This window comes from Dermochelys coriacea, chromosome 2 (assembly GCF_009764565.3).
Source record: "Dermochelys coriacea isolate rDerCor1 chromosome 2, rDerCor1.pri.v4, whole genome shotgun sequence".
NCBI lineage: Eukaryota > Metazoa > Chordata > Testudines > Dermochelyidae > Dermochelys > Dermochelys coriacea.
The window spans coordinates 115593017-115614241 of NC_050069.1; the positions used below are offsets into that span (position 1 = coordinate 115593017).

A 21225-nucleotide genomic window follows, 5' to 3' on the forward strand; every position below is an offset into this window, starting at 1 on the left:
GGAGTAATCTAAGTAGTATAGAAGTTCCTCTCCTTGGGCAATACCCGTCAACATCCTAACCACCGAGGGCCAAAATATAAGCCTGCTGCTGTGCGGCTGCAGAGCCCACCTACATCGCTGGCCCTTGGAATGGTTTTGTGTTGCCCAAGCAGAAAAGAAATCCTGAGGCAAAATGGTCCCCCTCAGGCAGATCCACAATCAGCCCTCCCCATGGCCCCGCTGCTCTGCTGTCTACAATACTGGGGTCACCAGGGGAATGATGTTGAGTGAAGCTACCCTTTTCCCAGGGTCTCGCTGTGAGCATGGGGAGACAGCAAATGACTGTGCTGATTTTCCTCCCCATCCTTTCAGAAGCAGAATTGACTATTCCAAAATGGAGCAGTGAGCAACAGGGGTGCCCACTCGGCTGAAGACACCACCCTCCAGTCACAGAGGAAAGGTGGTGAGATTCAGACAGGGGCATGAAGGGGTGGAGGAAGCAGAAGCTCCTTGATGGCTCACAATCCCTCTTTCTCCAGAGACTTTTTCTGAGGAAGTGGGGAGGGTGTTACAGCAAGCACCTATTCCACCATTCCCTCCCTCACCTGCATAGGCTGCTCTGGGTAGTAGTAACTTCCAGGGTCCCGATATGTGGCAGAAAAAAAGAGGGAGGGAGGGACGGGTTAGGATACCAGAGGCCTAGTGGAGGGGGTCAGGAGATAATGCTTAAGCTCACAGCCCCTTTTGAGGTAGACCAGTTGCTTCATGACTCAGTTGCTCCATATCTCATACTGAGGTGACCTAACCTCACAATCAAAAAGGCCAGCACAGAGCTCCGCTTTAGGGAATAAAGGGCCTCTCTATGTCCCTTAGGATGTAGCTCCAAATGTGTAGACGAGACTTTTCCAAAATACACCACAAAGGGTCAACATGCATAGCCATGTATACATTACAATTGTGTGGCTGTGCCCCTGAAAATGATGCACACATTGCAATTTCCTTTCAGCAGTCGACATGCAGAACCTGCCACTCGGTCTTTCTCTAATTCTGTTTGTTTTCATATCAATACATGGATCACTCCTTGTTTTCACATCATCGTCAATTGGTCAATTAGATCAAAGATGGGATCCTGGCTGAGCCTTCCTCTCTACTTGGCTGCTTCCCCTAGTCTCTCCCCCGTGTATATCTTTCACACTACCAAGTGGTCCTGTGTTCTGCAGAGGAAAAGCCCACATACACAAGCACTTCACTGGGTGGAAACAAGCTGCAGCCAACACCCTGGGGCTGGCTGGGCAGTGGTCAAAGGGCAGAAGAACATGGGGAGCAGAAAAGCAGCACTTTAAAATTTCCTGCTCAGATGAGGGGCACTAGAGAGGCCTGCTTTGGGTATGTGCACCAGCAAATAATAACTAGGAGACTGTTCAAAATTATGCAGCCTTTGAAAACAGAACTATAATGCTTCAAGGGATACTGGGATCTGTCTCTTGGAAGTAAAGCCGGCTGAAAAATTTCAGACCAAACAGATTTCTGTCAGAAAATGCTGATTTGATGGAACCAAAACATTCTGAGGGAATGTGTTGATTCCGCTTGAAGTTTAGACTGAACCCAAGCAGGCAGGCAGACAGGCCAGTGGGCCAACCTGGTTTCCTGCCTCTGCCCTACCTCCTCTTCCCACAGTCAGTCTGCCAGCAGGTGAGCTCATCAGACTGCCTGGGATCACTAGTAGCCCATCTGGTTGGGTTTTGGGGCTCCAGGTTGCTCAGGTTCTAGTTACCAGCTTGCTAGCCTGCAAAAATATCACGTTTCCTTTTGGTTCTTCTGAAGTGGATTTTTTTTTTAAATGTCCATTCCAATCTCTGACTTTGTGTTCTGATTTAGAATGAAAAGAATTTCAGAAATGCAAAGCTGCCCATGCCATGGAAACTCCAGGTCCGGCACAGCTCTGCTTGGAAGCACACACTTGCGTTCCTGTATACTCCTCTTTTAGCAATTTCTCCACATTCGCACCTGCTGTGTGAGCCTCCCAAAAGCCAGACTCCAGCTCTCACATGCCACTTTAACTCCACTTACTCACTTATACTATTTGTTGCAGTCAGAGCCTTCAAAAGGAGATAGCGTAGGGTGGTGTTGCACAAGAGAAAAATAAACACACCTAGAGCTTTTAATATCAAAGGCTTTCATTGGTCAGTCCCTGAACAGATAGAAGGGACTACTGGACAGATAAGAACAGTTTTACATCTATTTTGTATAATATGAAACATACTTAGATTGTAAGATCTTTGGGACAGGGATTGTTTTTTTGTTCTGTGTTTGTATAGTGTCTAGCTAGCACAATGGATCCTGGTGCATGACTAGGATTCTTTGTTGCTACATCGATACGACTAATAATGCAGCATCCAGAATAAGTTATTATCCCAAATCTTTCCATCTATCACATAAAATGGTTTATTGCATATACACAAGTAGAATATGCATAAAGAACATTCCCGGGCAACTGAAAACAGACATTTGCATCCACATTCCCTCTCCCAAATTTTGTTCATTACACTTGAATCTCTCATTATTAAAATGGTTTTGATTGTACTAACGGTACTGTTTCCTATTTGTTTTCAAATAGATCCAATATTTATTGCACATAATTTTCTATAATTTTATGTGTGAGTATATATGAAAGTAGTAAAATTTGATTGCCATATCTAACAGCCCACATGGAATATCAGATTTATATCCCATTAAACAAAATGCTGTGGGCTGTGTTTATGACTATCAGTTTGGGAATTAGATACATTCAGGTAGCCAGATGCCATCTTTGAAAATGAATCACGGGAATAAATAAATGGAAATACTTGCTTCGATCAAATTAGGTGAAATTTGATTTTTACCATTGATGCCTCCTAGTCCATCTGATCTGTCTGGTCAAATTAAATAGCTATAGTAAATGAAACATATCCTGTCTGTCTGTATGTAAGCATTTCTAAAGACCGTATCACTGTGGCACTAAAAATGGTTTATAGAAAACAGAGAGGTTTGTCCTGAAGGGCCAGTCAATTCCCCCTTCTCTGCAGGTTAATCATGGGCTTCTGCCTTTCAGAATGTTTCTGTTCTTATTTCTCTTCCTGTTCTGGGGAGAATACTTTGAGGAATCCTTTTAAACTACATCTGGCAGATTTATATACTGAGAGCAGCTGCAGTTGCAAGTGCCAACATTGCTACTTGAAAATAATTTCATCCTTTTGTATATTTTCTATTATACTTACATAATTGAGAAATGTGGATTCATGTCCAGGTATGAATTTTCCTGAGTTTGTGAGGGTTCAGATCTGGTGTTCAAGTCCCTCTGTGTTCTATGGTACTGTGATATATTATGGATGCACTTGTGATGACTCCATAATTAAGGCTGTGTTCAGTTTTCCAGTTTTAAAGTGGAGTTTAAATTCTCTTGTTGCACCTGAAAACGTAGGCTGAGTATAATCCAAATGAAACCACTTAATAGCAGGCACCTACGGAGGCACACAGCAGCAGAGCTCCCCTCAGTGTTTACAGGATATCTGGGGATATGTCTACAATGCAATTAAAAACCCACGGCTTGCCCATGCCAACTGATGGAGGCTCACAGGGGTCGGGCTAAGGGCTGTTTAACTGCAGTGTAGACATTTGGTCTCAGGCTTGAGCCTGGGCTTTAGGATCCCATGAGGTGAGAGGGTCCCAGGTTGCACCCTGAGCCCAAATGTCTACATTGCAATTAAACAGCCCCTTAGCCCAAGCCTTGTGAGTCCCAGTCAGCTGGCACAGGCCAGCCACCAGTGTCTAATTGCAGTGTAGACATGCCCTGTCGTATCAAGGCTTCACTCCTGCACTTCTCTAAAGGTATGTCTATACTTCCAGCTGGAGGCATAATTTCCAGCTTGAGGAGACATATCTGTGCTAGCTTTGGTTAATCTAGAGCACTAAAAATAGAAGCGTAGCCACAGCAGCATGAGTGGCAGCATAGGCTAGCCATCCCAAGTACATACCTAGTCTCTTGGCCTGGATCATAGACGGAGTGGCTAGCCCCTCCACTGCTCATTTCATTGAGACTACACTTCTATTTTTAGTGTACTAGTTTGATCAGAGCTAGCACAGGTATGTCTCCTTGAGCCAGAAATTATGCCCCCAGTTCAAAATGTAGACGTACCCTTAAGGGGTGAAATTCACCCCTGTGCACTAATTAGTCCCACTTACACTCTCCAAATAAGGCTTAAGAGGGACTGAAGTGTTCATAAACCTCAGGTAGGCCTTCTGCACAGAAGTGAGTTTCACCTAAAGTGAGAAGTAGTACCATAATTTCTTTCCTGACACTGTCTGGGACAATAGTTAACTTTCCAAAGTCTGTAGTTGCTCTTGAAACTTGTAACTTGAGTGTGCACACTAATTGTTAGCACGTCTCTATTTCTGTTAAACCATGTATGATATGGAATGTTATTTCAGTTAGGTGGTTAATCTCCTTAAACTGTTATTTTCCTAACTTTTTACCTTTTTTTTTTTTAAAGTATAGTTATAGCAGTCTTAGGCTAAGGTGTCCTTTTAGTTATACCAATGGAAATCCACTGAATTCAATGCAGTTACTTTGGATTTCTATTATTGTAGCTGAGGGTAGAATGTTGGGTGTCTTAAAGGTACACTCCTGAGATTAAATTCCAGGATTTTTATTTGGAAATAGGGGCCCATGGATACAGGTGCAGATAACTGCACGCTCACACACTGCAACCTAAGTAAAGAAAAATGAATGGAAAGTTTTCAGTCTGGAAGATACTATTGACCTCTTCTGTAAGCTACAGAAAGAATGCTAGACTGAGAACTTGGATGCTTTGGGACCATCTGTTTCTTTTCCATCCAAATGTTTGTTTTAATTGATTTTAAGGGGGGAAAATGAAGTTTATTTCTGTCTCATGATTAATGTAGGGCTCACCATAAAAGCAATAATCAGACCCTTGTACTCTGGGAACCATGCTTCTCTCAAATAGAGAAAGCCTATGAGATGCTTTATTAATGATTAGTCACCATGCATCACCAGACTTTCACTATCATCATGTCACACAGGTCATTTCATTGCCATTTGTCATGCTGTTTAAAGTATAGGGAGAAAGTATTGAACTGAACATTGTAGCTTGCTCTCCAGCCTGCAGTAGTTACAGTCAATGGCATACAAGAAAAAGAGCAATTCTTAAGCACCCATCTCCCATGTGTGTGCCTTAAGGAATGGGGCCCCAGGGTCTGATCTGGTAAAGCACTTAAACACATGCTTAACTTTAAGTATACGAGGAGTCCCGTTGAAGTTGAGCATGTGTTTAAGTGCTTTGCTGCTTTAGGTCCAGCACCTTGCAAGATTGAGCCCTTAGAGTCCAAAACTGTACCTACAGTTAGAGAGGCCAATTAGAGATCTTGATAAGGAAGATCTCAAAGTCAATGGTGAAACACACACACACACACACACACACACACACACACACACACACACATATATTTAAAGGGCTATTTTTGTGTCTTAAACTGGAATGAACTTGAACTGTAAATATTTGTGGTTCTGGCTGGGTTATTTTTAATGACAGTTGCATTATTCAGTCCATAAGCCTCCTGTCCTCTTTGGGAGGAAGAATGGTGTTGGGGATGAGCCACAGCACTATTTGTCAAGTGACCTGCATTCAACTCCCACCTCTGTCTCATACTTCCTGTGAGACCACGGGCGAGTCACTTAGCCTTTCTGTGCTTCAGTTTCCCTATCTTTTGTTTAAAGCTAATTACCTACCTCCTAGGAGTGTTGTGAGGCTTAAGTCATTAATATTTAAATGCACCTGGATGCCCTAAGGGGAACCACACTATGAAAGCACTATGCATTTTGAAATAAGGGGGTTTTTTTGGTGGGCAGGGGGAGGCCATCCTGCTTCCCATCCTCTATTTTCCATCTAAAACTTTCTGATCAAGTGCTGTGCAAGTGCTGTCCCCTCCCAAGCCCCACCTCTCCAGGCTCCTGAAGAAGAAGTCAGTCCAACCTCAGATATCACACAAACTCAAAATAAAAATCTGATTCAGGGTGAGATAATGGCAAAAGAGACATCATTCAGAATGCCATACACTATCTTTCCATCTCAGCAGTGCCAGCATTTGCAGTAGACTGAGTTTCCCAGCACGAGAGAGAGAATCTAGCTTTAAAAATACCACCAGTAATCAAGAAAAACTGAGCTCAGGTTCAAAGTTGAGCACAGATTAGCAGTCAAAGGGCAGCAAGTTCTTAATAGGCTTCGTCTTTACTTCTTTCCACATTTAGTGCACTATGATCCATTGTGTAGCACTAGCCGAGGTGGTTGAACAATGAGAAACACAGTTTTCAGATACAATTATTTGATGATCAGTGGAATAGAATACAGATAATACATTATTTGCATAATATTATCAGACCATCTATGAAGTTAGCTAACTTAAAAAGAGCCAGAATCAATTGGTTACATTATTTGCAAAAATAATATTAATAATAATTCAACCAGCGCTCTCAATTCTAGTGCAAAGAGGTCTTATTTCTAGTTACTGAGGCCCAGATCCTCAAGGTATTGAGGTGGCTAACTCTTGCCTAAAATATCTTTAAGGATCTGAATGTGAAGTCCTGCTCTTGCATCTCCCTGAATTCAGCAGAAATAGGTTCAGGACCCAGTACAGGACAACTCTTTTTCAAGTGGCTTTGCTGTCTAACACAGCCCTTTTAGGGTATTTTGTTTTGGTTAATTGGTACAGTATGGGCATGAACTCTAAACTATCACCACCAGCCAGGAGGCACTATCTTGGCTAACCTGTGAGAACACTTATAGTGGTTGATTTGCAGGAAACATAAGAACTCAGAATAGCCACAGATTTGTCCCCTCCCATCACTACTATGTTACCTTGAGGTTAATAATTAACATATTAATTGCAAAAAGGCTTATCTTTCAACACATCCTGTCACTTTCAGTCTGAATAAAGCTCACTCTTCACACCGTACTGTTCTGCTCGGTCCATTAAGCAAGGTACTGTTAAAATAATCTCCTGAACTACTTTATTTAATCACTTTCAGTTAATAAGGAAAATTGAGCCAAAAGCTATTTCCCTGGTGCTAACTTGTAGTTCACCAACAAAACAGCTCCCTAAAGAGCAAGTATTGAGTTCATGCAGGAACATGCTAATCAATGGTGGATGAAGATTCCCTCATTATCTGTAATTAATTTAGGTTTTACAGGCTGTTTTCTATGGGATCTCCTTCCTGGCTGATGTGTTGAGACTAATTAAGAAACTGCCAAGTGCTAAATACATAATTTCCTGTAGAGACCTTCTCTTCAGTGCCCTGGCTTTCCCTGTGGCCACGGTAAGTAACCAATGTCTATAATAATAATTATATATACACATGTACCAGATAGATACAGATATTACTAAGGAGCTTCATTTTGTCTTTTGAAAACAGAACAAATCAATTTAAATGAAGAAACAATGCTTAAATATAGCCCCAGATGTGAAGCTCGCTAGTGGTTTATTGTTGAACAAGTTGCTCTGACATATAGAGCGACTATAAGCCCCCTGCCTCAACCCCCTACAACCCAGCCATAAGCAAACAGAGGTCCACCAAAATCAAAGGGCAGAAAGTAGACATTCTGCTATCCTTATACATAAGAGCCAATGAAATTACCTACTGCAATAGTTTCACAAAAAGGGCAACATGTGCCTTAAGTGTCTAGTAGGGTCCTTAAAAGGCAACAAATCCTCATATTGTCTTCCCTGACTGCAAAGTGAGTTTAAACAAACACAGAAGAGAAACATAATTAAATGATATTACTTAGAATAATTGACTAAAGATTCATTTTTGACTGTCTGCTCACATGTAGACAATTGTGTCCGCCAAATGATTCTGCAAGTAATGGGCCAGAGACTGAAATCACTCAGTCAGTACAACTCAGCGTGAGAGGGGCTTACAGAAGCTGGGCTCAGGAGAGCTGAAACTCATCTTTAACTGGGTCCACAAGCATTTCAGCCAGGTGAACCAAGACAGGCCATTCCTGCAATTGAGACTAAGCCATCTCAGCTACTAGTCGTTCTTTGCATACCAGTTTCTTGTAATACTGCCGTCACATCTCCCATGCATGCTTCTGCGTATGAAACAGAAAAGGGCTGAACACTAGGATGTATCTGTCTGTAACCTGCGTGCACTATATTTAGTACTCACAATCCTCCCCACCTCTCATGACCTCAGTTTCCATAATACAGACAGCTTGTGCTCAAAGAAAGTACAAATGAGCTTTTGGATATCAGTAGCTGATACTGGGATTCATTTCTTACACTTAAATCCTCCCGCTGTAAATCCTCTCCTATTGGATCAGATGGGCACAAGATACAGCCTACTCCTGTACCTTCCTGTACCTACAGCTTAGGAATGAAGTTTACAGACTTTACTGGCATGCCAAGATTTAGACAATCAGTCTTGCCCACTATCTGCTTTTACGTTGTTACTGAGCAGAACAAATCCTTTGGCATGACAACCAAGGCCTAGGAACCTTGGACCATCCAAGATCCCACTGGCAAAATAAGAAGGGTTCAAGGATAGTCATGTGTTCCCTGGAAATTTCAGGGTCAGCAGTTGATACAGTAGAGGAAGGGTTTCTTATAGACATATGCCCTAGAATACTGAGAAAGGCAAGGCGAGTCTGACATGGCTTTCACAACAGCAGAACACTGTATCTTGCAGGTTTCAGAGTAGCAGCCGTGTTAGTCTGTATTTGCAAAAAGAAAAGGAGTACCCGTGGCACCTTAGAGACTAACAAATTTATTAGAGCATAAGCTTTCGTGAGCTACAGCTCACTTCATCGGATGCATATCTTGCAGTAACTTCCCTTCTTTACTTTGTAATTTGTGTGATACATCAGTTGTTTTATCTCGCAAGCTCACATTTTTCCTACAGCCTACTTTGCCTTTTACAACAAAAATTCTTTTGTTACAGTTTGTGTTTATGTTCTTTTGGGTATTGTATACGTACAACCGAGAACTGGTTTACCCCAAGAGCCTGGATGGGATCATTCCAATGTGGTTAAATCATGCTATGGTGAGTAAAAACCCGGACTAGCGCCTAGAACACACAGACTTTTGTAATGAATGTTCCACTGTTGCATTATTTATCTTTCCAAAAGGGTTTCACAACTCCCCCCTGCCGCTGTGTATTTAAAGCACACATTGAGCTGTATGTAATGAACGGATGCATGTGCTATAGTTGCCTAAAGAAGCTTTTTAACACACAGGGAATGTCAGTGAATCATGGCATGTCAAGCCTCTTAAAAATCAGTGAAACGATGTGTAATCATACAAAGAAAACCTTCTAGGTTAGTGCAGTTCAAAAAAGAAATTGTCTCCATAAACAGAATGTTATGAAATACAAACTGGTTAGAAATACAGCTGAGCACTTGGTAATTTTTAAAAGAGGTGAAAGAATCAAAGTAAATCTGACAGCTCAACAGCTCATAAGGTAATGTGTGCACAGCACTGAATAGCTGAATTGAAATGATTGTTTACAGATTTCTATAAATATATTCCAGATCTCTCCTTCAATTGCCATAGCTGTTTTTATGATGTGTTGAATAATCACATATTTCTCATCAGTCAAGTGTAAGGATGCTGACAGTAACATGGAAACCGTGGGTGGTTATAAGGTCATAGCAGCCTCCTGAGGCTAAGGGAGGCAGGAAGGGGAGAGGTTCAACGTAGTCTGAATCAGAGGAGCCAAAAAGTATGAAATAGTCATGCAGACGTCCCAGCCTTGTTTCTCTCAAGATTCCAGTTTTTTAAGATTTTTCCAATTCAATAACTTTGCAACACACTGCAATTTCTGATGCCTTTGAAGCGAAATGGAACTTCCCAGATATTTCTGACTGAGAACATTTGTTGGATTTTTTTAAACATCCACTTTATAAACGTATATTTACAAATACTTATCCTTGTACAGCATGAACATATATGCCACTTTCCCATGAGTGATATCCATGTGATAAACTGAGTGATAAATGGAAGCCATGATGCACTTTTGACCCTATCACCTGCTCTCTGCCTACTAATCCAGCTTCACTGGGACTTAAACATTCCAAACTGCTGAACAGATGCAAACAGCCACTGTTTTTTTTAAAGCTATTAGTCACAGAAAATTATTCCTTTTCTTCTCAAAATTACATTAGTCTCAGGTTCAGGATTCTGGGCCAGCAATAGGGCTAACTATTATCTTGTTCAGTGCTAGATTTTGGATTTATTTTTTTAAAAATCTCAATGCATAGCTGGGAATTTGTCCTTCCCAATAGGGCAACTTTTTGTAATGGCCTAGGAAGATTGAGAGAGACTGGGGCTTCCAAGTTTGACATTATTACAGATGGAAAAACTATTTGCAGCAGTCTCTAAAATGTATTTGTTATAATTTCTCTCTCCTTCCCAGGCCTGTATAGATGTACAAACAGTACTAAGGGAGCCTAGCTTTACAACTGGGGTACAAAAAATAGTAAAAGTGAAATGTTTTCAAGTTCTCCGAGATATCTACATTTCCCTCCTTTTGTAAACATTCAGCATATACAGAATACCTGACAATTTGATGTGGTATCAAGATTTTATTCACATGATTTTGGGATGTTCTGTGTAACTCAAATCTGCATAACCAAATGGGATGACTTGCATCACCCTCTGAAAATAGCATGCTGGGAAACCTGTTTACAGCATCCCAGACTCAGTTTAAAAATGATCCCATCCTGTAAGCATAGATGGAATGGAACTGCAATTTAACTTACATTCCCAAATCATGCTACATTCAGGGGCATGTTTAGGTCCCACCTACATTACAAGATAGAACCACGTTTTCACTTTGTCAAGGCAGAACTGCACTGACTCTGGTTGCTGAGTCTGCAATAAATGTCATCTTCTAATTCATCTATGACAAGCTTCCTCCCGCTCCTCATTTAAGGAGTTCCTGAAAATGCATGTATTTTGGGAAGCATTCCAGCTACTGCACAATGATCAACCAATCTCTCAGTGACTGACTGCAAACCAGCTGCCTGTAATGAAATGTAACAGGCCATGCTCACCTTACAGCACTATATACGTAATTAATACTACTAGCAGTTCTGCCAACTTGTGGGAGGGGCGTGGGAGAAGTTTCCTTCCAGTAATTGTAGAATCCAAGATGTCTACTAGAAGCGAATTAAGAGTTCTGAAAAGATCATTGGCACTGACGTGGCATGGGGAGAGCCCTATGCGAGCATTATAAATGCTATCATAATGAAAATAAGGCTTTTAAGGCTTCAGAAATAGCCAACGGCATTTCTTCCTTTTGATCCAAGATGTCCACTGTAAATACCATGGGGATCTGGGGAGCTGCCAGATATTTAAAGGAACAGCACACTAAATGTCAATTGTCAGGGAAAAGATTTGATGAGGGGGTTTCCTCTTCCCGATGAACTCTGCTATATTTCACAGGTCTGAGGTTAGAAAAAGTTCATATCGCCTCATGGCTATGGGGGAAAAGCTGTTAGTTTTGTTAGGTGGCTGTGTGTTTTGGGTATATCAGTTATATATATAAGGGATATATCATTTACAGCCTGAGTGTTTTTAAATCAGTAGAACAGTCTCAGAGGTCCAAATCCACAAAGGGATAAGGAAGAGATAGGTGCCTAAGAATGAGATCCACAAAAGCCAGAACACTAGGCAGGGAGCCACCTAAACAAGGCAACCAATGTTCCCTCTAATTTTTTCTATCCATGTGTGGAATATATTTTGTTATGTGCACCAAGGTATGTGCAGATGTGCGCCACCAGTAAAAACAAAAAACCTAGATATATATTTTTTAAAAGTTAAATAGGGATAATTACTCCAGCCAGGGCAGGTTAGGCATTTTAGAACTCACTACTCGAGGAATTAAATTTAAGTGTAAGAGAAATAAAAATTATGGAATGCATAGACTAGTCAAAACACTAAAATAACATACTTTGAAAGAATAAAATTACAGAGAATATATATGCATTGCAGGAAGTACCAAGAAGTAACAACAACAATAATACAAATATGTGTTGGGAGGTGAGTATGACACAGAGACAGTGTGTGTTTGACACAGTGTGTGTGTGATACAGAGACAGTGTTTGTGTGCGCGTGTGTGAAACAGTATGTGTGTGACAGAGTGACAGAGACAGTATGTGTGTATGACAGACTGTGTGTTACAGAGTGTGACAGAGAGACAGTGTATGTGACAGTGTGTGTGTGTCACAGAGACTCTCTGTGTGTGTATGTGTGTAAGTGAGAGAGAGAGAGAGAGAGAGAGAGACACACACACACACACACACACAGAGCATGTGTGCTGGCTTCTGGGAAAGTTTCTGAGACACCCTGCGCTCTCTCTTGAAGACTGTTGTCTCCCCGCTCCCGCTCTGCGGAGATGGGGTACGTGGGCAGGGGGAGAGAGAGAGACTGACTGTGTGAGCTGGTTGCTGGGGAAATCTCAGACAACAGTGCACTGTCTCTTTAAGAAAGGCACTCAGCCACTCACCCTTCCCGGCAGCTCCTAGTCCTGAGCCAGGCTGTGTCCCCTCTGCACTGCAGAGATGGGGTACAGGGGCTGGGGGGAGAGGGGGATGCCCTGACATCAGCACCCTCCCCCACTGCACAGCCAGCAGGATGGTCCCAAGAGCAGCTGCAGGACGGAGCAATGGTGGGGAGGGGCACCTGAACACATGCTGCCGGCTGGGTGTGCTCTCCTAATCAGCTGGGCAGCGCTTGACTCTCTCCTGCACGGCTGCTCAAGCGCGCAGCTTACAGGGAACACAGATTAGCCAATGAAAGATGACAACAAAAGAAATGTAAACTAAGCCCCACCCCTCTCACAGAGTTAGGTGCCTAAATCCAGGCTGCAGAGAGGCACTTAGTTCTGCTTGTGATCCACAACCAGGAACCTCTTTCCTGGAGTCAGGTGGCATAGGCACCTCAGTCATTTCTTCTGAAAAATGCATTTGGCACTTGCCTTACTCCACACAAAATGGCTGGAGAAGAAGGTGCTCACCTTATAACTTTTAGCCCAGTTATTATAGCACTCACCTGGGGTTCAATTCCCCCTCTGGTAGAGGGGGAAACAGGATTTGAACAGGGGTCTCCCACCTCTTAGGAGAGGGCTGTAATCACTGAGCTGTGGGATATTCTGATGTTGGGCTCCCTCAGTCTCTCCTGTTGAAGCTGTTCCGTTGTGGATTACTACTTACAGAGTCACTGGAGCAGAGAGAAAGAGAATGACTCTATTGCCTAGTATTTCAGGCACCCAACCTTGGAGGTGGGAGACAGAGTCCAGTCCAGTCCTCCCTGCTCTAATGACTCTTTTAGGTATTTATAGCAGGGGACTAGACCCTCGGGATTTAGTCACGTAAAACTGGGACTAAGTACCAATGGATCTTTAGGGATCTAAGTAGGGGGATCTAAGTACCAATGTGGATCTGATTCAGAGATCTCCCTAACTATATGAATAGGACAAGCATTATGTTCTGTAACTAAACAGTTTGTCTAGGTCATACAAGAAACATGCACAAACACTCTGGGAACACAAAGCTTCTTGAGCTGGCAACCAAGCTTTCTCTTCCTTGTGACAATCAACCAACCAACCAACCCTGTATATTTTCCCTGATGCTGGTACATCAAGGGGTTTTCACTTTGCATAACTAGCCACAGGATGCCTAAATGGGGGCTTTTGCTGCTTGTCACATGAATTTAGTCTCCTGGTGGAACAAGTTCATGCTGAATAGTTACTAAAGGAGAAAAGGAGCAGGTGGGAAGATGCACCTCTCTCCTTTTTGTAGCAATCTGAGCAATGCATACTGGGAATGTTGAGACTTTTCTCTAACATTCAAACGGTTACAACTAGCAATGTACCAAGGGTATTATGTTTTAGTCATGGTTTCGCAATGACCTAAGTGGAAAATTTTCATTTTGAAAAAGGAAGAGTGATTGGGAATCAAATTCTGTTATGAGGATTTAGGGAGGCAGTGAGGCCCAATGGAGAAGGTGCTATATTGGGAGCCAGGATATCAGAGTTCTAGTCTTGGCTCTCCTATTGAGTCTTATGCAATTCATTTTACATCTGTGCTTCAGTTTCCCCATCTGTAAAATGGGGGTAAGTATGATTGCTCATTTTTATAAAGAACTTTGAGATCCATGGATGAAAAGCACCACATAAGTCCTAAGTACTATTATTTTATCTGAACCAAAGTTTTTAGGTGGAGGGTGACAAAGATAAAAGCCATTTTGGCCCATTCTCTCATTGAAATTATTTCGTTCCTGACCTGTTTTTAAGCTGTATCTGGATGCTCCCCAAAAAGCCACTACCTGTTATGTATGGTTTGAATTGAATCACGTGAATATATTATTCATTTGAATGGCAGTTGAGAAGAACACTGGATTTTTAAGGGGTTGACAGGATTGACAGTAAAACAAAAAGGAGAATTGTGGGTCATTAGTTTGTAGCACAAGAAAGAAAACTTGCAACTATTCATTCAGTTGCATTCTCAATAACCATATGCATATGTTTTTCTTCATTAATAAAATAGTTTTTTTCTTTTGGTCTGCAAAATGTTATCCTTTTAGATTGATTTCATAAGTTACTTTCTTAGACTATAGGCAAGTTTTTGTTTAATATTACACTTGCCTAAATTATTAGTATTTCTTTGTATTATAGTAACTCTTACAAGCCTTGACAAAGATCAGGACCCCATCATGCTAGGCACTTTGCAGACACACAGTAAGAGACAGTCTATACCCTGAAGAGCTTACAATCAGTTAAGACAGAGAGGTGGTGGGAGAGAGGAGAGGCACAGTAAAGAAGTGACCTGCCTATGGTCACAAAGCACATTAATGGTAGAACTAGCAATTGAACCATGTCTCTAAGAGTTCTCTCCGTCGGATCAAACTGCCTCAGTGAATGACAGCTGAGGAGTATTTGGGCATACTAAGGGTAATGCAGAAAGCAAGGGAGAAGAACATGAGAGCACAAGAAGCCTCACTTAAGTGAGCCATTGTTGTTTTGACAGCATTACGAACATAGAAAGCAAGAAGGTTTCACGATACCAGTGAGGCTTCCCACATTTCTCCTCATCTAAGGGCTTGTCTACAGACAAAAGTTATACCTCTGGCTTTAACTATACTGATATAGTTAAAGCAGTACAACCCCACCCTAGTGTGGATACAGTTATTCTAGCATAAGTGTGATTTATACCGGTATAGCTTATGCTTATATGGGAAGGAGAACTCTGCAATTCTGGTATAAGACACCTTTACACAGATGATATCCATACCAGTTGCTGTACTGGTATAACTTTAAAAGTAAAATATCACACCCCTAACCCAACAGTTATAAAACTGGTGCAAAGTCTGTGTGTAGTCAGGATCTTAGTTCAGTGCACTCCATCCAGGACTGCTATTTTTCAAAAGAATATATTTACTCATAGCATATACACCTGGGCATTTTCAGCCACATCTCTGACCATCTCATATGATTTCTCCTGCACTTGTATTAAACATTTAATAGCTCTTTTAAATAGGCAAAGAGATAAACATTTCGATTTGCTTGCATTTCCAACTATCCTGGTTTTAAACCCTCCGGCAGCTATGGACATTTATAGGTTCCCCCTTATATTCATTTGTTAGGAGAAAAGAAGAATGTCAGTGTGAGGGTTATGGTGCATTAAAGTGACTGCCACACACACTTGGATGCTAAGATCCTTGGTTTTCCCCCGTACTGTATGTAGTTTTCAGATGTTTCCATTTTTGTTGACATAAACACTTTCTCTCCGAGTAAATGGGGTTATTTCATTGATGAATGTTAAGGCATTGAATTCTCCTTGACTTCTGTTATTCGAGAATGCACAAGTGCTAGCTCCCTAACCCATCCCCCTGGCTAGACAGCTGGAGACAAAATTCCACGTTGGAAGATAGTATCATTTCAATCTCATGTCAGCTTCAAACTGCAATGTGAACTTTACCCACTTACTTGTGTATTTAGTTTCAGAGCAAAATATTAGTACAATTTTGGCACCAAAACTCACTCAGACACTGTATCATAATAAGCATTCAAATACTCAATATGGTCCACATTTTCAAAGAAATGCACATGTGCAAAATTGTGTGCACTATTGCTACAAATTTACTCAAATATCTAATGTGACATTTCCACATACAACAACAGCAAAGATGCCTACATTCCTGGTAACTGTGCAAACAAATTACACACTTGAATTTCTGAAAATGTGGGACTTGCATAGCCCTCTCAACTCTTCCATGGTGAGCACTATTCGACCTCGAAAGGGAAGAAATAAGTTTGTTTTCTGACATATTAAAGGTTTGATGATATTTGACAGCTGATAAGATTAAACTCAAGCAATAGTTCCCCAATTGTATTCATGACTGGCTAAAATAGCAGAACTTTTTGTATCTCTTGTATATGTGTACATATACACAAACACACACAGACAGATATTCATTTGGTTTCCTGGCCATGCACTGCTGCTCCAGATTATATAATAAATAAAAAATATTAATTAGGGCTGTCAAGCGATTAAAAAAATTAATCACGATTAATCGCACAATTAATTGCACTGTTAAACAATAATAGAATACCATTTATTTAAATATTTTGGGTGTTTTCTACATTTGCAAATATATTGATTTCAATTACAACACAGAATAGAAAGTGTACAGTGCTCACTTTATATTTATCTTTATTACAAATATTTGCACAGTAAAAAACAAAAGAAATAGTATTTTTCAATTCACCTAACACAAGTACTGTAGTGCAATCTCTTTATCATGAAAGTTGAACTTACAAATGTAGAATTATGTACAAAAATATAACTGCATTCAAAAGTAAAACAATGTAAAATTTTAGAGCAGGGGTCAGCAACCTTTTAGAAGTGGTGTGCCGAGTCTTCATTTATTCACTTTAATTTAAGGTTTCGCAAGCCAATAATACATTTTAATGTTTTTTAGAAGGTCTCGCTCTATAAGTCTATATATTATATAACTAAATTATTGTCGTATGCAAACAAGGTTTTCAAAATGTTTAAGAAGCTTCATTTAAAATTAAAATAAAATGCTGATCTGATCTTACACCGCTGGCCCGCTCAGCCCGTTGCCGGCCTGGGGTTCCATTCACCTAGGCAGCAGCGGGCTGAGCGGGGCCTGTGGCTGGGACCCCGGCTGGCAAGGGGCCGGCACCAGAACCCCAGACTGGCAGTGGGCTGAGCAGGGCCGGCGGCAGGGACCCCAGACCAGCAGTGGGCTGAGTGGCTCAGCCCGCTACCGCTCAGCCTGCTGCCAGTCTGGGGTCCCGGCCCTGTCCACATAGAATAGGTACCTACCTTCTCCCTGGTTCTAGCCATTCTCTTCCTCTCTCTGCACTGAGATGAGAGTGGGAGTGCGCTGAGACCAGGGCTGGGGGTGAAGGAGCAGGTTGGGGTGCAGGGTCTGGCCAGGAGCTAGAATGAGGGATGGGGCTCAGGGTTGGGGCAGGAGGTTTGGGTGTGGAGCGCTTACCTGGGCAGCTCCCATTTGGTGTGAGGGGTGAAGGTGGGAATGTGGGGTGTGTGTGTGCAGGAGCTCCAGTTTGGTGCTCAGGGCAGGGGGCTGGGGGTGTGTGAGGAGGGTGCAGGAGTCAGGGCTGGGGTTGTGGGGGGCTGCAGGGGTCAGGGCACGGGGCTGGGGTGTGTGGGAGGTGCGGGCAGAGGGCTGGGTGTGTGTGAGGGGGGTGCAGGAGTCAGGGCAGAGGGCTGGGGTGTGTGAGAGATACGTGCAGGAGTCAGGGCAGAGGGCTGGGGGTGTGCACTGGGGTTGTGGGGGTGCTCCCAGCTCCCTGCCCTGAGCGGCTCACAGCAGGGGGCTGGAGGGGATATGCCCTGATTCCACCCCGGAGCAGAGAGCCTGCTGTGGTTCCGCTTTTCCCTCTCCCCCTCCATAGCAAGGGCCGTCAGCTGATCGGCGGCAGGGAGGGAAAGAAGGAGGGCCAGGAACCCAGCACGCTGGGGGAAGAGGCAGGGGGAGGGGAAAGCTTGCCTGCCCTTCAAGGAGAGGGCGGGGGGGGGCAGAATTTTAATGGCACGCTGCTGTCTGCCGGGGTCTAACAGACAGCAGCGTGCCATTAAAAATTGGCTCGTGTGCCATCTTTGCCACGTGTGCCATAGGTTGCTGACCCGTGTTAGAGCCTGCAAGTTCAGCCAATCGCTCAGACAAACCAGTTTGTTTACATTTGCAAGAGATAATGCTGCCCACTTCTTGTTTACAATGTCACCTGAAAGTGAGAACACATGTTCTCATAGCACTGTTGTAGCCAGCATTGCAAGGTATTTACAGGCAAGATGCAATAAAGATTCAAATGTCCCTTTATTCTTCAATCGCCATTCCAGGGGACACATGTCCATGCTGATGATGGGTTCTGCTCGATAACAATCCAAAACAGCTTTCTTTTTTAGTAGTTTGGATTGTGTAGTTTCTGCATCAGAGTGTTGCTCTTTTAAGACTTCTGAGAGCATGCTCCATACCTCGTCCCTCTCAGATGTTGGAAGGCAGTTCATATTCTTAAACCTTGGGTCGAGGGCTGTAGTTATCTTTAGAAATCTCACATTGGTACCTTCTTTGTGTTTTGTCAAATCTGCAGTGAAAACATTCTTAAAATGAACAACATGTACTGATTTCAGAGTAGCAGCCGTGTTAGTCTGTATTCGCAAAAAGAAAAGGAGTACTTGTGGCACCTTAGAGACTAACAAATTTATTAGAGCATAAGCTTTCGTGAGCTACAGCTCACTTCATCGGATGCATCCGATGAAGTGAGCTGTAGCTCACGAAAGCTTATGCTCTAATAAATTTGTTAGTCTCTAAGGTGCCACAAGTACTCCTTTTCTTTTTGCGAACATGTACTGAGTTATCATCTGAGACTGCTATAACATGAAATATATGGCAGAATGCTGGTAAAACAGAGCAGGAGACATACAATTCTCCCCCAAGGAGTTCAATCACAAATTTAATTAACACATTTTTTTTAACGAGTGTCATCAGCATGGAAGCATGTCCTCAGGAATGGTGGCCAAAGCACGAAGGGGCATAGGAATGTTTAGCATATCCAGCACATAAATACCTTGCAATGCCAGCTACAAAATGCCATGCAAATGCCTGTTCTCACTTTCAGGTGATATTGTAAACAAGAAGCGGTCAGCATTATCTCCTGTAATGTAAACAAACTTGTTTGTCTCAGCAGATTGGCTGAACAAGAAGTAGGACTGTGTGGACTTGTAAGCTCTGAAGTGTTACACTGTATTGTTTTTGAGTGCAGTTATGTACCAAAAAGATTCTACATTTGTAAGTTGCACTTTCATGACAAAGAGATTGCATTACAGCATTTGTATGCGGTGAACTGAAAAATACTATTTCTTTTATCATTTTTACAGTGCAAATATTTATAATAAAAAATAAAATACACTTTGATTTCCATTACAACACAGAATACAATATATATGAAAATGTAGAAAAACATCCAAAATATGTAATACATTTCAATTGGTATTCTATTGTTTAACAGTGTGATTAAAACTGCGATTAATCGCGATTCATTTTTTTAATCGCGATTCTTTTTTTTTAGTTAATTGCGTGAGTTAACTGCGATTAATCAACAGCCCTAATATTAATATTAATAATTCTGAGAGAAAATCTGTTTAACAGAGCCTTTTAACCAAGGCATTTTACTATTTAAAAAATATAAAACAATATAATGAACTATGCAGTTTCATACTAATAAAAGAAGAGAATGGAAAGTAAGGAGAGAAAATAAATAAGGACAGAGCAGAACAGCAAAACTGACATTTGTGGGAAGACAGAAACATAGCAAAGTAAATCAAACTTGTGCCACTAACGGGCCAAGAAGAGAGAAAGAGAGCAGTGATGGGGAAAAGCACTGGGAATAGTAAAAACTACACAACAATGGCAGTGGTTGGGGGACTGTTTGGTACCATCATGCAAGGATATTAAGAAATAAAACTCTTTCTGAAAGCCACACATACACTGGTAAAATCCTTCAGACCTTGGGACTTTGCCTGAGTGTGGATTGAGTAAAAACTAGGTAAAGACCTCAGAATTTGGCCTATTAATATTAGCCTTTGGGCAACTATCTTGTGTCCCCCAATCCAACCTTGAAATTGAGGCTCACCCTTTGTTTTCAATGACATTACTGATGAAGACACAAATGTAAGTATCTACAAGTGATACAGAGCTGTTAGGATTCGACTGGAAAAAAGAGAAATCAGGGAGGGATTTTTCAAAAAACACTTACCATTGGCCTAATTCTGCTCCCATCGAAATCAAATTAGGTCACTGCTAAGTGCTTGTGAAAATCCCACCCTCACCTTGGTCTACATTGGAAAAGTTAGGTTGCTGCAGCTACGTTGGTCAGGGGTATGAAAAACCCCACCCCTGACTGACATAGCTATGCTGAGATGTCCCCCAGTGTAGACACAGGTATGTGAACGGAAGAATGCTTTCATCAACGTTGCCACTGTTGCTAGGAGATGTAGTGTTCCTATCAACTGTCACGCGGTACATAAGCACCCCGACTTTCACAACAAACCAAAAAAATCAAGCTAATCCCGTTTCAAAACAAGGCCCAAACAAGCCAGTCCCTAAGAACCCCAACACTCTGTGTGACTAGCTCCGCCCTAGCGTGCAGTCTGGGACAGTGGTGGGCCCGCTGTGCATCCCTGACTCTCTCCCCCCCTTGCCCCTGCTTGCTGGGAGCCTATCAAAAAAAAAAAAAAAAAGAAGCAACAAGCTACAAGCCAAAAAATTAGCCAACAAGCAACTAGCAAGACAATTAAGCCAAAACCAAGCCCAATTTCTGCATTTTTTTCGCGGGTTTGGCATGTCTGGTTCTTACGCTGATGGAAAAACCCCTCTGTCGGCATAAACTGTGTCTACACTTTGGGGGTAAGTTGGCATAGCTATGGCAACCTAGCTATGCTGATATATTTCAGAGTAGCAGCCGTGTTAGTCTGTATTCGCAAAAAGAAAAGGAGTACCTGTGGCACCTTAGAGACTAACAAATTTATTAGAGCATAAGCTTTCGTGAGCTACAGCTCACTTCATCAGATGCTGATATAGTCTCCATAGTGCGGCAATACTCAGTTCTCAAATATTCATGGAAAACAAACATACAGGGTG

General features: G+C 42.1%; 1 protein-coding gene and 1 long non-coding RNA gene across 3 annotated transcripts in view; one reads left to right on the forward strand and one right to left on the reverse strand.

The window, feature by feature from the left end:
• Nucleotides 1-12753, reverse strand: part of LOC122458411 — a 55648-nt gene extending 42895 nt beyond the window's left edge. Inside the window, exon 1 of the long non-coding RNA XR_006278460.1 lies at nt 12539-12753. This is a non-coding gene — a long non-coding RNA (uncharacterized LOC122458411). The remainder of the gene's footprint in view (nt 1-12538) is intronic.
• LOC119851574 (androgen dependent TFPI regulating protein) overlaps nt 1-21225 on the forward strand; it is a 47749-nt gene that overhangs the window by 1806 nt on the left and 24718 nt on the right. For both annotated transcript variants that reach the window (XM_038391629.2, XM_043507039.1), the window contains exons 2-3: nt 7214-7348; nt 8972-9073. In XM_038391629.2, the coding sequence (XP_038247557.1) occupies nt 7214-7348; nt 8972-9073 (237 nt within the window). The remainder of the gene's footprint in view (nt 1-7213; nt 7349-8971; nt 9074-21225) is intronic.